Source organism: Chaetodon auriga, chromosome 12 (genome assembly GCF_051107435.1).
Source record: "Chaetodon auriga isolate fChaAug3 chromosome 12, fChaAug3.hap1, whole genome shotgun sequence".
Taxonomy (NCBI): domain Eukaryota; kingdom Metazoa; phylum Chordata; class Actinopteri; order Chaetodontiformes; family Chaetodontidae; genus Chaetodon; species Chaetodon auriga.
The window spans coordinates 10,934,757-10,950,200 of record NC_135085.1 but is presented as its reverse complement, the minus strand read 5'-3'; the positions used below and the strand labels follow the sequence as shown (position 1 = coordinate 10,950,200).

At 43.5% G+C, this 15,444-nt stretch overlaps 1 protein-coding gene across 1 annotated transcript; it reads right to left on the bottom strand.

Annotated features, from left to right (window-relative positions):
• Positions 1–247: 247 nt before the first annotated feature.
• LOC143329130 (homer protein homolog 3) lies at positions 248–15,403 on the bottom strand. The gene is made up of 10 exons (XM_076744882.1): positions 14,675–15,403; positions 14,468–14,516; positions 10,376–10,532; positions 8,444–8,575; positions 8,228–8,332; positions 6,674–6,807; positions 4,908–5,064; positions 2,241–2,348; positions 2,048–2,128; positions 248–1,897 (listed from the first exon to the last, which is right to left on the bottom strand). The coding sequence occupies exons 2-10, from the start codon at positions 14,488–14,490 to the stop codon at positions 1,712–1,714; spliced, it is 1,083 nt and encodes a 360-aa protein (XP_076600997.1). The 5' UTR covers positions 14,491–14,516; positions 14,675–15,403; the 3' UTR covers positions 248–1,711.
• Positions 15,404–15,444: the final 41 nt, after the last annotated feature.

Genomic DNA, 15,444 nt, shown 5'->3' with positions numbered 1-15,444 from the left:
ACTCCAACATCAGTGCAAATGCAATAAGTGACAAACAAATCAAACCCAAACTGGACTTAAGCAGTGACACAGTATGACCTTTTATATTTGGATTTGGTTGTCTGGGCAATCTTGAATTTTTGTTGAAGGTAAAGATTCATATAAATCAATTTCATTAACTTACTGAAACAATGTGGATTGATGCGACAATGAAGTTCATAAACTAGATGGCCCACGGAAAAAAAATACCACAAGAAAGAGAAATGACTGAGTGACTGTATCCTTTGCTTTTATTTCCAATCTGTCACCACAACAGCTCAAAGTCTGAGACATAAAGCTGGCGTGACTGTCAACAAACACTCCTAAAATAGAACAATAAGGCTTGAAAAAATAATAGAAACATAGCACTATGTTAAACAGTACAGTCTGTGTGATAGAAGACTCTGAAGGCGTACGGCATGTTGTCCACGGCTAAAGGTAACAGGCTGAAAAATGGCAGAAGGCAGAAAAAGTCTCTTAGATTTCCTTGAATACGTCGAGCATAAATAAGTTACTAAGTCTGTGGTTTGTTAAGAGATGATGCACAGGGCGACTGCTCAGACCGGAGCAGTCCAAACACCAGTTCACCTTATCTGCAATTCTATGTGATGACCCTTATTTTACTTTAGTTCAATTAATAACAGTAGCATTATTGATTTACTGTATTATCATGTGGAAAATACTTATTCACCCTAAATGTAATTACTGCATGTATCTTATCCACTAAAATGCACGTTTTTATCTTAGATTTAAAGGTTTCTCACAAGCTTAAGATGTGACAATAGATGAGCTGCTGACAGACCTTATCAATGACTCTGCTCCTAACATTTGATCTTTGGTGTCAATATTCAGATCTAATGTTTAAGTTAAGTTGTGTATCCATGCCTTACCCAAATATAAACCACTATTAGCGCACTATTTTGCTGACTTTGAGTACACGGCATCGGTTATTCCTGTGGAAAAGCACCAGCTAGAACCAACATTATAGCTGCTATGTTATGCATGTGTAACTACAAGACCATACACAAGTTTAACTCTGCATAAATCAAACTTTGTTAACTGTTAATTCAGTAATAATGATGTTGAATGCAGGCTGTTAAATAGGCAAATCTCTTAAATGGAACTTTTTTCTTGTGCGCTGTTTTTATTTGCATTCACATTCCACTTTCTCTACTTGCACGGACTCATTTTGTTGTAAAGACGTTTAAATATCACCTGTCATTTGAAGCGAAGAAAACAAAAAAAAAAACAAGGCCTCTCGTTCATGTTGACACTGCATCGCCATTTTGTGTACAAAAGTCCTACTTATGAAAAACTACAAGCACCACTTCTCAATATTAAATGTCTAGCATCGTGAAGCACTTACCTTAAAGTTGGTTTATTGCATTGAATGTTACCCTTGAAAGCAACATGAAGCGTTACATTAGATTGGACAAGCAAAACCATGTATATGCTGCTGCTTAGGCCAACACCTACAGGATGTTGTTGAGTACAGCACAGCCACTGCTGCAACACACACACACACGCGGAGAAACCTTCCCACAGCTGAGGTGGTGCTTGTGCTTGAGGAGGACATGGGACCAGCTCCATCTTTGTTCTGTTTACTCCCCCGCTGCGTTGGCCACAACAACATTTAACCCTGTCATCTGTTCCATCTGTCTTCTTGGGTTGGACTTCCCTCATTTTTCCCCTCTTACTTGTCGATGAGTTTGACCAGGCTCTGGCGGAGGTCATTAAGGTCAAAGATCTTGATGTCCAGAATTTCAATGGCCCTCTGGATTTCAGAGTCCATGCGATCGCGGTCCTCCAGAGAGTTATTCAGGTTCTGCTCTGAGTTCTGGATGCGACGCTCCAACTCTGAATTGCGCATCTCCATCTCCTACAGAGAGGAGGAGGCAAAGCAAGGCGAAAATGAAGGAAAAAACGAATGTTATTGTCAATTTAACCACTGATCATTTCACTATTACCTCACAAATGTGTGCACAATTTCTGAGAGCATACCACGATAGCACAATAATCCCACTCCTACCCGTAGTCTGTGGATGGCCTCGTCCCGATCGTGCTCCATCTCGTGGTACTCTGCTTTCTTGCTTTGCAAAATGTGGATTTCCTAGTAAAGAATGAGAGGTATGCGTGAAGTTTGAGTAGCAGGATCATTCATTGACACCTGTGATGAACATCGCCGCTTCCCACCTCTGACCTCCGGGACAATAAGCACCAACCTCATCTTTGGCCTTCAGCAGGGCCTCCAGCTCCTCCAGGGACTGGGTCAGCTCATCCTTCAGCATGTCGCTGGGGCCTTGGCCTCCATGGGCCTCTAATTCAGCCACCTTACAACACACCCACACACACACACATAGAGAATTAAATCATGTTGGACGTGGCTTCACTCAAAAAACACCCAAAAAAGTGGTAGTTCGGTCTCTCACATCCTTGATGTTGTAGTCGTTTGTGTTTTATGAACTGCATGTTTGTTCCTCTCCTGTTTGTTCCCATTCTGCCTGTTTGACATCTTGTGCTAAACAGTTTTATTTTGAAGCATTTCGTAACTTTTTTCTTATTCTGTTCAATTAGTCTCCATGTTTCTGCAGCCTGCTGGTCCTCTACAGAGTGAATCTATGTTGAAGTTAAAATCATGGTCTAATACATCTGATTAATAGCATGTTATAATAAAAACATTTGAAATGCTTTCAGACAGTATCTGTGATCTGATTGTACATGAAAAACACAGTGATCCACGAAAAGGACCATCATCACTTTCCAGGCTTTAGCGTCTTGGTTTTTATAAACTGTAACTACAAGTTAAAACTTGCTACAACTTCTTCTACATCTAGGATTCACCAAGAGGAACAGATGAGCGAGTCATGTCGCCATGAACAGGTAAACAGGAATGAAATCCTTGCTGCATTGCATCACAATCCAGACAGGCTGGATTATTTTAAACCGTGCATGGTTGAGGCGAGGAGGAGCGGCAGAAAGAAGGAAAAAGAAGAGAGGAACGAGTGGATGCCAGCTCCCTCTGGTGATTTTTCATTTTTTCCCTAACTGGGGCATTGAAAGTAGGATATTGCTGTCCTACAAACCCCTCTCCCTCTCACACCACCCCAGAGACGTGGACCATTTTCAGCCACCTGGTCCCCTTCTTCTGATAGAGGGAAGAGGCTCGGTCCAAAGGAGAGAGAGACTCACTTGTATAAATGAATTTGTCAATGTGGACCAAAACAGTGAAAACTGTTTCTAAATACGAGCAGTGGAGAATTCAAAAGCAGGGATCAATACTGTAAAGCTGGGCTATAATGGAAAGGGATCAAGGTATTAAAGCATGGAATCAGAGAGGTTTGCATTTGTCAGCCTGTGGCGAGGTCGTTCCCACAGGAATCAGCCACCAGCCACAGTGAAAATACCTTTTATTGATGAGTGAGGAGAGGGAGGGCGGGGGCATCTGCATCCACTGGAACCTGAGAGGTAATTCAAGTGTAAAACCCTCCCGAGGCTCGGCGTATTTAGACTGAACTCCCCTGTGGTGAAATGTGACATTTGCCGAGTGAACCGGTTCAACCAGCTGAGAACACCTTGATTAAAAGCCTCGTAGGGAAAACGCCTGCAGCACAAGTCATATCGAAGCATGATGAAGTGCGTTAGCAGCCCGACTAACTTGTCCAGGTCTTTCCTGAACAAGTACTTTCAAACCAAGGAAATGAAGAGTCTGAAAACGACAATCCGTCAGCAGAGACTCGAGTCCCGTCAGCGTCATCTTGTTCTTGCTTGAACGAGGCTTCACTTCAGTTTGTGCTCCTGTTACACAGCTTCACGGCTCCACCGCTGATCATCAGGTGTGACCTTAACCATCAGCTTCCGCCCTGCAGGTTACTACAGAACGAACAAGGACTCGGCTTCACATGAAGGCCAAAAGGACTTTAGAGGCCACAAGGGAGAGCAACTACTTTTCAGTGTTTGACTCAACAACGCCTGAAGGTTTTTTGGCCTGATTTACTTCTTATTAACCAGTGATGTCTCAACTTTGAACAGAGCTGCTTCAACACTCACCTCTGGTACTAGGGACACTGTAAAGATGTCTCTAAGTGGCTTGGAAGTCAACTTTCCCAATAAGCTTTTCATGTAACAGCTAATCCATCAATCAACCATCCATCCATTCACCTAAACCACTTATCCTGTTCAGGATGCACTAGGTTGGAGGCAGGGTACTTCCTGGAGAGGTCACCAGTCTATTACAAGGCCAAATCACACTTATGGCCAGTTTTACTATACCTACAGGACAGGTTATATATGATGAAATGCACTAAACCAACACATAGAAAATCCCTCTTTCTTCTTCACAATTACTTTGATATAATGTTTAATTTAGATTTTTTCTGGAAAGTAATTTAAAATATAATTTACATAACTGGCATAAAAGAGTCAGCTTCCTTCTGCTGTTCCAACAGAAAGCAGCTCTAAACCATGTGGTTTCTAAAAATGACACTCTAGATTAAGCCTGCCTGTAGTTATTTCAAAGTAAAGCTAATTTAATATGACAGGATATTTTAATTACTTTTAAATTTAGAAATAGGAGTGTATGAGGAGGATGTGAAGGCAGCAACACTTCTACATCTCCACACGGCTGAAGTGCAACCTGAGATTTGGGCAAATATAGAGTCGTCATGTTCCATATTGCACTTCTGAACCTTTTACTGAAGTAGTTTAGTTTCAGAGTATTAAAGCATGTTGCTTGGAGTAATTTCACCATCACTGTTTTGATGATTTTTGCCCCTGAATTCACATTTTAATGATGGTTAATTCAGCGTTGAGGGTAAACTCAGTTTAACAGAGCATCTTTAAAGTGCCTGCTGCACCTGAGTGTGACTGAACTGAACACAGCCGAGGCTCACCTGGTCTCGCAGTCTCTCCGTCTCCTCCTGATACGCTGCCAGCTGCTTCTTCCACTGCTCCACATTAGCATTAGCTTCATGTAAAGCTGCCACCAGCTTGGAGTTGCTGTCCTGCAGAGTGAAGAGCTCAGCCTCCAGGTTCATCTCACAAATAGACCTGAAAGACACAAACACAAAACTGTAAACCCGGGATGCATATGACACGGTACATACAACACTGTATATATAAGCCTTATGACAATATGGCTAATGGGGCAAATGATTATGAGGCATATTTTAGTCAACATGGATGAGACATCCTTTAAAGTGCTCCGGACCATGATGAAACACTGTTGGCCTGGTTAACACAAGCAGCGAGCCACTGTAACACCGTTCAGAAGGCTACACCAAGGACTGCAGCCTGCAGCTGCACACCGACCGCCCAGAGTGAAGGTCATTTCACAGGTCTTATAACAAAGCAAAGATACACTCATTAAAATTCCCAGAGAGCAAACAACAAGACCAAACTCTTCCCACAGTAATCCTCTAATCCTGGAAGCATTTCTATGAGTGGTCTTCATCAAAAGACTGAATGTGACATTGAAAGACTACTCGTTTTTTAAGGAAATGAGAGTACTGACACGTCCTGGATCATCAGATTTGTAATTTGTAAGTATCAGGGAAGAAATAAGTAGAAGATATTGGACATGATCTTTGGCACTTGAATTTGGCACCGATGATGCATTCACTGCACACACTCACATGTAAAGCAGGCTGGCCTGTATCGCGCTTGACTTTACAAACTACATAAGAGACACATGAAATCATTCAGTGATATCAGTTTCAGTCAGTTTTGGCGCAGCAGAGATGGGTCAGACTCTGTCCTCATCCCCGATGCTGCGCCCTCGCTCTCTCCCTTTGCATTCAGAAAGCTTGAGGCTGTTCAGTGGCTACAGTTTGCCATGGGAACCATTCAGGAGCGGCTTTCATAAAAAGCATTGTGGGCGGCTCAAAGGGCTGAATGAGGAGATGTTTACAAGCCTTATTTGATGTTACGTATGAGTCAGAACCTCGACAATGGCCTCTTCAGTTCCTTGAAAGCTTAACAAATCAAATGACGTCAAACTGTAATTAACCCATGACATTAAAATCATGTTAACACACAGCAAACAACGCTGATCAGATTAAATCCGCAGATCAGCGAAGATCAGCAGACGTTAGAATTACTGGGTGCGAAATCATACATTCAACATTAAATTACTAAAATACTTATCTAATAACTTATTATAATGTTGCAAAGGTCCCAAAACTCCTTTATTATTCTGACTGACTTGACAAGAAATCACATCATGTCTCAAAAATATGATCTGATGACAAAATACTTTAATACCGTTACATTTAAGCTTTGTCACACTGCGGGTGGAGACATGGCACCACGACCTGTAGCTAACGTACACGTACTGTTGATCTTTCAAGGCTAAACCAGTTTCCACGGTCAGTGTTGAACCTTTAAGCTGACAAAGTGAGAGATAACCGGAGAGTTTCATCTCGTTTCAAATCAAGTTTGAGCTTTGAGTGCAGCAGAACGGAGCAGAGAGGAAGCTCTGCGTCTACAGTGAACAAAACAAGCACCTCGCAAAGGGATTCTCACCACAGGATTCAACTGCTTGAACAGAAGGTGAGATCAGACACAGAGCAAGAAGAAGAAAGTTGTTACTTCACTTTCCACTCTGTTAATGTGTGTGTTTGTGTGTATGTGTGTGTGTGTGCGTGCGTAATTCGGTTACCCCTCAGACAGCATCTTCTTAATGCGTTCCTTCTCAGATGACAGCGTGATGTCTGCGCTCTGGCTGCGGAACAGCTTGTCCTCCGGCCCGTTCACACACATCACCGGTGGAGACTGGAGTTCATCCGAGAGGTCCTGACAAACACATCAGTAAATGGACTCCAATAACGCACAGCAACACAACACCAACCGGGTGATTGAGAGAGGGGAGGAGCAGCTTCTTTCATTAATAACTGCATCCAGAGCTTGTAAGTACCGTTCACATCAAAGTCCGGTTAACATTGCTCAGTGTGTGCTTTACAAAACACAGCAGAGAGGAAGTAATAATCACTTTCTCTCTGCTGTCTCAGGACTTGATGGTGATGTGAGCTGCAGCTGTGGAATGTAAAGTACATTTACTCATGTACTTGTACTAAAAAATTGAGGTACTTCTACTTTACTTGAGTCTTTTCTTTTCATGCCACCTTCTACTTCTAATACTACTACTTTTACTGCATTGAGCAGTTTAACTTTCAGCACTTTCATACTTTTTCTTAAGCAACATTTTCAATGCAGGACTTCTACTTGCAGCAGAGTGGGTAGTATTAGTACTTTTACTGAAGTAAAAGATCTGAATACTTTATTATTGAGACACTTAAGCTGTCTGCTTTGGTCTGATGAAATGATCTGCCATCAGGCCATCACAGCAGGTTTACATACATTCAAAATTCAGACAGATGAACAGGAAGGAAAACAAAGACTTTCAGAGAATATTTGCACACATACAGTATTTCATGTGCTCAGTTTGTGTTTTGTGCTGTGTCGAATAACACAGCGACAGACTCACCTGTGAAAACTGCAGAGGAAATCCATCAGGTGAGGAAAAACAGACAAAGAAACATGTCACCACAAAGTTCACATGACAACCACAAGCACACTTAGCTGGTGATCAGCGGTGCAGCGCAGGGCTACTTAGCAAGAATCAAGCACAATTAACTGAGGCAGTTGGCAATTTTCTGCAGCTCTGGCTTCTCCGATGTGTTCATCAAATCGATAAAGACGCGGTGTGAGAGACATCACTCGGAATGTGCTCAGTCGTAGAATTAAAAGGAAATGGGCATGTGCCTCATGACCAAGCAGATGCAACTGATGGGTAATTATTCTCCATTGATCAAAAAGGCCCTGAGCTGACTACATTTTCATCATTACAGCGTTGGCATGAGGCTTCTGGGTAGCAGTGGGTAGAAAATGCGGATGCGGAGCACTGCTGAGCGGCATGGGATAATTTTACCATCGTCCTAGTTTCCCTCACTGTCTCTTCCCTCTGAGACAAGTGACCCAGCTCATCTTTCTCTTGCTTCTCTTTTCTCTCTCTCTCCATCCCACCTTTGATTTAATCACAGCGGCCCTGTCTAATGGCTGCAGCGTAACAGAGGTGCATTCATCTAACCTTGGCCTGTGCTCTCAGCGTCTCACCAACACTAAAATGCATCACTGGATTCACATTTGTATTTCCTGCCTGACACCTGCAGGGGTTTGCTCTACTTTCATGTTTCCCTGAAAGAGTAAAGCTCACCTGAGGGGCAGCGATGGTGAGCGCCGTGTTGGCCAGTTCTTTGTCCTGGGACTTTTCTCGTGCCAGACGAGCTGCATCTTTCACCTCCTTAAACTTATCTGAGAACTTTTCAAAAGAGGACAGGTGACGAACTGTTTCAGGTAATGAAACATTAATAATGCAGCAGGAATAATCCTCCGGAAATGTATTTGTCAGAGTCACTGTGGGTTAGTTTACCTGATGCAGCTGTTGCTCTGTAGCAAAACCGAGACCATACACAGTGTTGGCCCTGCTGTCTGCCCACTGTCCAAACTTCTGGGACGTCTTGGTAAATGTCATGCTGGGTGTAACGGTGCAGTTGATGATTGCCTGCAAATGCAGAGATGACAAAGGTGATTCAGGTGGGTCTACATCATGTGAATACAACAGACAGTTCAGCAGCAGATCAAAGAATCCAGACGAAATACTTGAAATGATTCATGAGTATTCGTAGAAGCATTTTGAATTGTTTCAGCAAACATTTCATTAATCCATCCATTATCTACTGTGCTTTGTCATTCCAGACGCGTTAACATTACATCTTCTGTGCAGACTTTCGTAGTCATTCCGTTGATTACTTTCTTTCTCCTGTGCAGGAAAATAATCAACGCGCAAAAGCAAATAAATAGATGAACTATGATGAGTAAAATATCAAGTGTGGATTTTTTTGTTTACTTTCTAGATTGTACTCCAGTGATTTAGCACTGCATTCCATAAAGCTGCTGGACTCAAGAGAGTTAAGCTAAAGAAAACAAAAAAAGCTCAATGTGGAAGCAGAGGAGGCCAAGATATCCCTATTGCAGTCCGTATAATAGGTCAAGCTAGAGTCTGAGTTTCCCACAATGCAACAAACAGCATCTTTTTTTTCGACACCCCCGGCCTCCTGAATGCTCAAAATCCTCAATTTGTTTAATTGATTGAATTACCTACAATTGTTTTAAACTAGTAACTTTCTCCTTCTAGAGTCTGGAGCAGTAAATGACAAAAACGATTTCTCATTGTGCAGTATAATATGTAGTATTGTGTTATCAGTTGAACACAACACCGACACACACCTTGTCAACACTGGGTTAACCTCCTGTTTCACATTGGGTGGAAAAGTGTAGAGATGCATTTACTTTCTGCTCGGTTTTTCTACCACTTTCTCCCTTGAGACGTGTTTGTTCTTTTGTTGGTTTAGGACATAAGATAAGCTCTGCCACTACACAAACGCTTAATGTTCAAAGTAAATTCAGAGCAGTGGCAGGGGCAGCAGTAAAGACACAAACGCAGCACATCCACCAGGTTCATGACCTCACTGTGAGAGAAGTGGCCAAAGCCACCTCTCTCCCCCTGAGCACATGAGGAAGGGAAAAAAATGAGAGCGGACCTATTTATAAACCTTTTTACGTCATCTCCAGCCTTACAATAATGGAACTGATTTAAAATCCCAGAATTGCGGGGCAAAGGCAGCTTAGGAGGGAGCTTTTTCGTCCTTCTCTCCCGTCCGACAAATGATTGCATGGACTCTACACACTGCCTTTCCACACTGACATGTTTGACATAACATGTTGGACGTTGGCAGCAGCAGCAGTGAAGATTACCGTGGGGCCAAGCACCAGTCCTGGCAGGATTGGGCTGCTGACCGACCAACTGCCACCCCGCACAGCCTTCTGGGAGGCAGAAATGTGGGTCAGACCAGAGGTGCTAAGAAGAGATCAGATAGACCCCCACCCCCACCCCCTCCTCTCCAGTGATGGATGTGTCCTCTTCTTCATAATCTAAATCCACAAGCCTGCGAGGAGCGCGCTCTGGCTACTGAGTTGTTGACACCCACTGCGGTTTTGTTCACAATCTATTTTTCTTAACCTTACAGCTTTTCTGGTAGGAGGGCGGTCGGTGAGGAAACTCAGTGTGAAGCAGCCGGCTGCTCCGCTTTGAAAACTGAAAACACTCTTTTGATGTCAAGGCCACCATCTTCACTGCGCTCAAACAGAACTTCCTTCAGAAACAGGTGTTTAATCATGAGTAATACATGGTTCACATTTCAGCTCTGGATACCAAATCTACTGGAAGTATACATTGTGTTTCTTTCTTTGTTGAATGTACAGATTTGTCCACTGTCAGCATCATCACTTTCCTCCCACTAACCTTGGTTCCGCCCACGCTGATGATGCGGTAGACGTTACGGTTGGCATCGTAGAAGAAGGACACGGTGACGGCATGTTTGCTGGCAGGGATCCAGTTCCTCTTGGTGGTGGGGTCAATCTGGAAAACATGGGCCCGGGCACTGAAGATCGGCTGCTCCCTGGAAGAGGAAACACAGGGACGACGATGAGAAACAGCAAGAAAGCTATACCTGTGTAAAGGAAATGTCGACGTGCAAACCCTTTCACACAAAAACAACGCTTTAGATATAATGTGGTCAACGTTAAGGACGTTGTGCACATCTTCAAATCTTAAAAACAAGACAAAAAGCTTCTTGCACAAAGTAAAATGTGTTTTTGCTCCTTATTTGAGCATTAACACATTACTAAAACATCCATTAAAAACCCATTATCATGCAACTCAAATGGTGTCTCTCCTTTGTCTAAAGAGAAAACCCTTCATTTCGTTCATAACGGTACATCTCCATCGGTCTCTCTGCCATCTACGGACAGATGTTGGAACCATCCTTTGGCTTTCTCCCACACTTTTTCCTGCGTCATTCAGCAGCCATACAGGGCTGTGACTTAGCTGCTAAATGATGTTGATGAACTCCCAAGTTGTTCACCCTCCACCCTCTGCTCTTCTCCTGCCAGTATTTGCAGAGCTGTATCCTGGATACGAGGTAAATATATCAAAGCAACAAAGTCAGGAGTGTTTGGAGGTGGTTTAGCCGCTGTCATGTGGTATGAATAGGAAGACTGCTCCAGATCCTCGTCTCTTTTTAACTCTCAAGTCCAGTCAGTACATTTACAGCACCGTGTATTCCCACACACTGACAGAACATAAAGCAGATATGTGAGGAAAATATAGAAGTAAAGTTTTGTGTCAGTCTGAATATGCAACCAAATCTCACTCTGAAAGTCAGAGACGTCACAGCGTAGGCATCAAGCAACTGTGAGAATGTTTTCTACTTGGTGCAAACTCCTGTCTAAACCAATGCAAAAGCAACAACAGGACTAAGCCGAGACAAGAGTCCGCAGCCACGCTACAGATCCTGTGAGGCTGCACTGAGTGCTAATGTCAGCATGCTAACAGCTCACAATGACAATGCTCACGTTTATGTATAACAGGCATAATGTTGGATCATGTTCACAATCTCACTTTGGTGTGTTAGCATGCTAACATTTGCTAATTAGCCTTTAAAACAAAGTACAGCTGAGGATGATGGGAATATCTTTAGTTTTGCAGGTATTTGGTCACAAAACAAAGTTTGAGGCAGTTTTAAATTTTGACCTGCTGGTGGCACTCGAGGAAAATTAAGAGGATCAGTGAGGTGAGTAGGATTCATCCTCTGAGGATCTTGAAGATATTTCAGTCTGAACCAAAGTGGTGGATCGACCATTTGACAAATGCTACCATCCCTACAGCCACGCTGCTAACGTGGCTAACAACACAATTTACATGCTACAGAGTAAATCATAGACTAGGTCACAGGTCAATGTTACTGTCATGGTGAAATAATCTCATCAAAAGAAAATCTGAAGACAATCTCACTGTCCATCCCATCAGGCCAAACATGGCACACAGTGAGCTCCACACATTCAGGACTGAGGTGCTCACTGTAAGTGTCCTCTCCTTGTAAATTACAGCAGACAGATTATGAACCTAATGCTCATGTTTCTGGTGCAGACAATACAGACACAGATTACACTCTCAATAATAAAAGACAGGACAAGATGCTGCCCTTCCTCACTCTTAGCTGCTCGTCTCCCTCTCACCCAAACGCTGCCTAAAAGATGTGCCAAGGTAAAATATGAAAAGGTAAAAACCAGGACACCTCGTCTTCAGTGCAGTATTGTAAATTGCACTGGCTGTTCCCATTAGAACTGTAGTATTTTGGCCCCGTCATTGTGCATTTATATCTGACCCCATTAGTGACACACAAATCCAGTAATGGTCTCTGTCTGTTTCTCACCGTAGGAGTTGATGATTAAAAACAAACATTACAGTGTGCATACACTGAGCTTTGAGGACTGATGGTAAAGATGGTGATATGAACGGTGGCATTTCCACGGCTGACCCACTCCAGTCTGATAATAGCCTGCGCTAGAATTCTCTGCTCATCTCACAGTAATCCTCCCTGTTGTTGGCGGATCTCCTGCTGCAACCACTGATGCACTGATCTGAGGTCTGACTGGGGCAAGACACTGGGATGAGAACAGTCTGTTAGAATAGAGAGGTGACATTTGAGCTCTGGTTTTCCAGTGATATAAAATCAACCATCGTACAAGAAGAAGCTCAGATAGTTTTGTTTGTATCAGAATTTGACTATTATGTTTTTATTTTTCAGACAGTGTAATTGACTGGTGGCAGTGGTGAAGTGAATTCAATACATAAGCCAGAAAAAGGAACTTAAAGCCACCTAAACTATTTCAAAGCAACACTCCTTTGTACATTCATGATGTTGGGCGTCCTGCACAAAACAGATTAAAACAAGAATGCTCTAATTTGAAGCAGCAGAGCATGACTCAAGTTTCAAGTTAACAGGATCCTACAGTTCCCACACTACAATTCAGTACTACACATCATGTACATGTACAATAATTGAGTGAATAAAGCCCAATCATTCATTCAGTCATTCATTCATTCATATAATTAGGGCCGAACTAATGAGTACTTTCATTCTCAATTATTTTGCTGATCCGTTAAATGTCAGAAAATTGGGAAAAATGCTGATCACAATTTCTTATAACAAGGTGACGTCTTCAAATGGCTTGTCTTGTTTGACAGTGCAGAACCTAAAGAAGCTCCGTCTATCATTGTATATATTATCATCAGCTGAGAAAAATAACTTGAATGATTCATATCAAACTGCTCTAATTGTTCCAGTTCTCCTTGACATGATGCCAATGGTTTGCCTTGGAAGTCAAAGCTTTATATCTATCACTACATCGACTTTGACCATACCTCACATGTTTATGGAGGTCCATATTACAACCACTGAGGCCAGCGACTGTGACCTTGAAGAGCAAAGAAGAGGCCGTTTAAGGCGTCAGAATCTGCTGTAAAGTGTTCTCATTGCTGTCAAGCTTTGACCTTGCCCAGGAATCAAACCTGCAACCGCCTGTGGTGGACCTGTGTTACAGTCAACACTACATGTCTGAACACATGACTGCTGGCTGCTAGTGTTTGTGTGTGTGCATGTGTGACACTCCTTCCTGTGTGTGAAAATTGTTGTTGAGACACACTGTGGTGGTGTAAAGCAGCGTGTCCGCTCATGCGTCTGTGTATTCTTGTTAATTGGTCAACACTCTGGTTCCTCAAGGATGTTCAGCTACTCGACCTTCATCCTCAACAGATGGATGTGGCCTATGGGGCTTAATGGGGGTCTTTAAGCGTAACAAAGCCTGGTTGTGATTGGATGGAGGTCAGGGCTGTACCTCAGGATGAATAACCCCATTAATTCCTACCACAATCTAACAGCATCCACAAGCTGCTTCACTGTGTTTCTCCGGTCTCTGTCTGGTCAGAGCTATCTCAATCTTTAACACACAGATGTTTGACATCAGGGTTCCTTTTGTTATTAAACACATGTAAGAAATCAAAGATTTTGCATTAATTGTGAGCAGTTTCATGCCTGCTGTGCTCCTCTGTGCGATCGTTCCTGGGTCCTCTCTCTCCTCAACTGCAATAAAAACGTCCTAAAACCAGTCATTACAAAGAAATATGGATCAAATAATCTGAAGAGGGAAAACATTTCAGAGGGTGATGGCCTTAATTTAACAGATTCATCACGTCTGAAAATGACCCTGTTGAATCTGTGTTGGTACAGGGGTGCTGCTCCAGATGTGCCGCCTCCTGAATCTGTTCTCCAGTATTACAACAATCTTACATTATTACGATTATTTAACTTTCCTCAAGTTAAGGCTGACTGTCCCCTGTTCTCCCACATAGAGCATATTTCTTAATTTAAAGTGGAGTTTTTATGAATGGAGTGGTTGGCATCTTAAGGTCACAAGTCCAACAATGTCATCCAGGAGCAAGAATAACAATCACAAGCTGGTAAATGTCCATCCAGGCTCAAAATGTTCTTACCTTTCTCTGTGGTGAGGAAACATCTTACAAGGTGACTGAGGCTTCTTTTCTAGAAGAGAGGAGAGTTGAAGCCAACTGAGTTAACCCAAAAAGTATTGGTTGTCGGTGCAAATTAAAGCACAAGAAACGATGACTAAACAAAGTCTGCTCTTAATTTTCACTTTGAGCCTAATTAAATCAATGCAACGCAGACCCAGACACACTTACCCCATGTCGGTATAAAGCCTTGGTGAGTCTGGTAATAATTCCGCGCTGGAGCTGCTGTGGCTGCCCTGGACTCCTCTTTCTTTCAGTCTGAGCTACCAGATGCTGTATTCTCCAGGGGAGGGGGAGGTTTCTCTGCAAGGCGCCACACACAGCCTGCTGCAGCCTGCACAGCGTCCGTACCGTCCTGTCCCGACCACCGGAGTCCGCCGCTCACCTCTGCGGAGCCCGGGGAGCTACAAGCCGGAGGAGGCGGCGCTGCTCAACTCGCTGACAGAAGTGACCGCGGTCCCGCGTGCGTCCATCCTCGAGCAGAGCAGCAGCCTCTCTTTGCTTTGTCCCGAACCTCGTCCCGGTGGTCAGGGCTCTCTGCTCTTCATTCAGCTGGCTGTTCGCGTTCAACAAGCCGGACACAGCCGACGGTTGGGTACCACCTGCTGGCTCTGCAGGCTCCGAGCACCCGCTACAGCTGCATGAGGCGGTGAGGCAGGGGGACCGTGTCAGCCTGCCTGCAGCCAATGAGCCCGCATGTGTGCGTTTGCTGCAAACTGGATCTTATAGGTCTGCTCGGCGCTGCCAGGTTTAAGGCTTAATGAAATATTGTCCCGAAGGAAAAGCCATGACCTAAAAAGACTTCTTCAGAGTCATACTACAGCCCATTTAGGACTCCAGCTGTGATAAAACGTTTTCTGTGAGCAGACCTGCCCTCCTGCCTCACATTGTAATAATGAGGCAGTTCGTCTGTCAATCCATCTGCAGAACGAGTGGGAAGG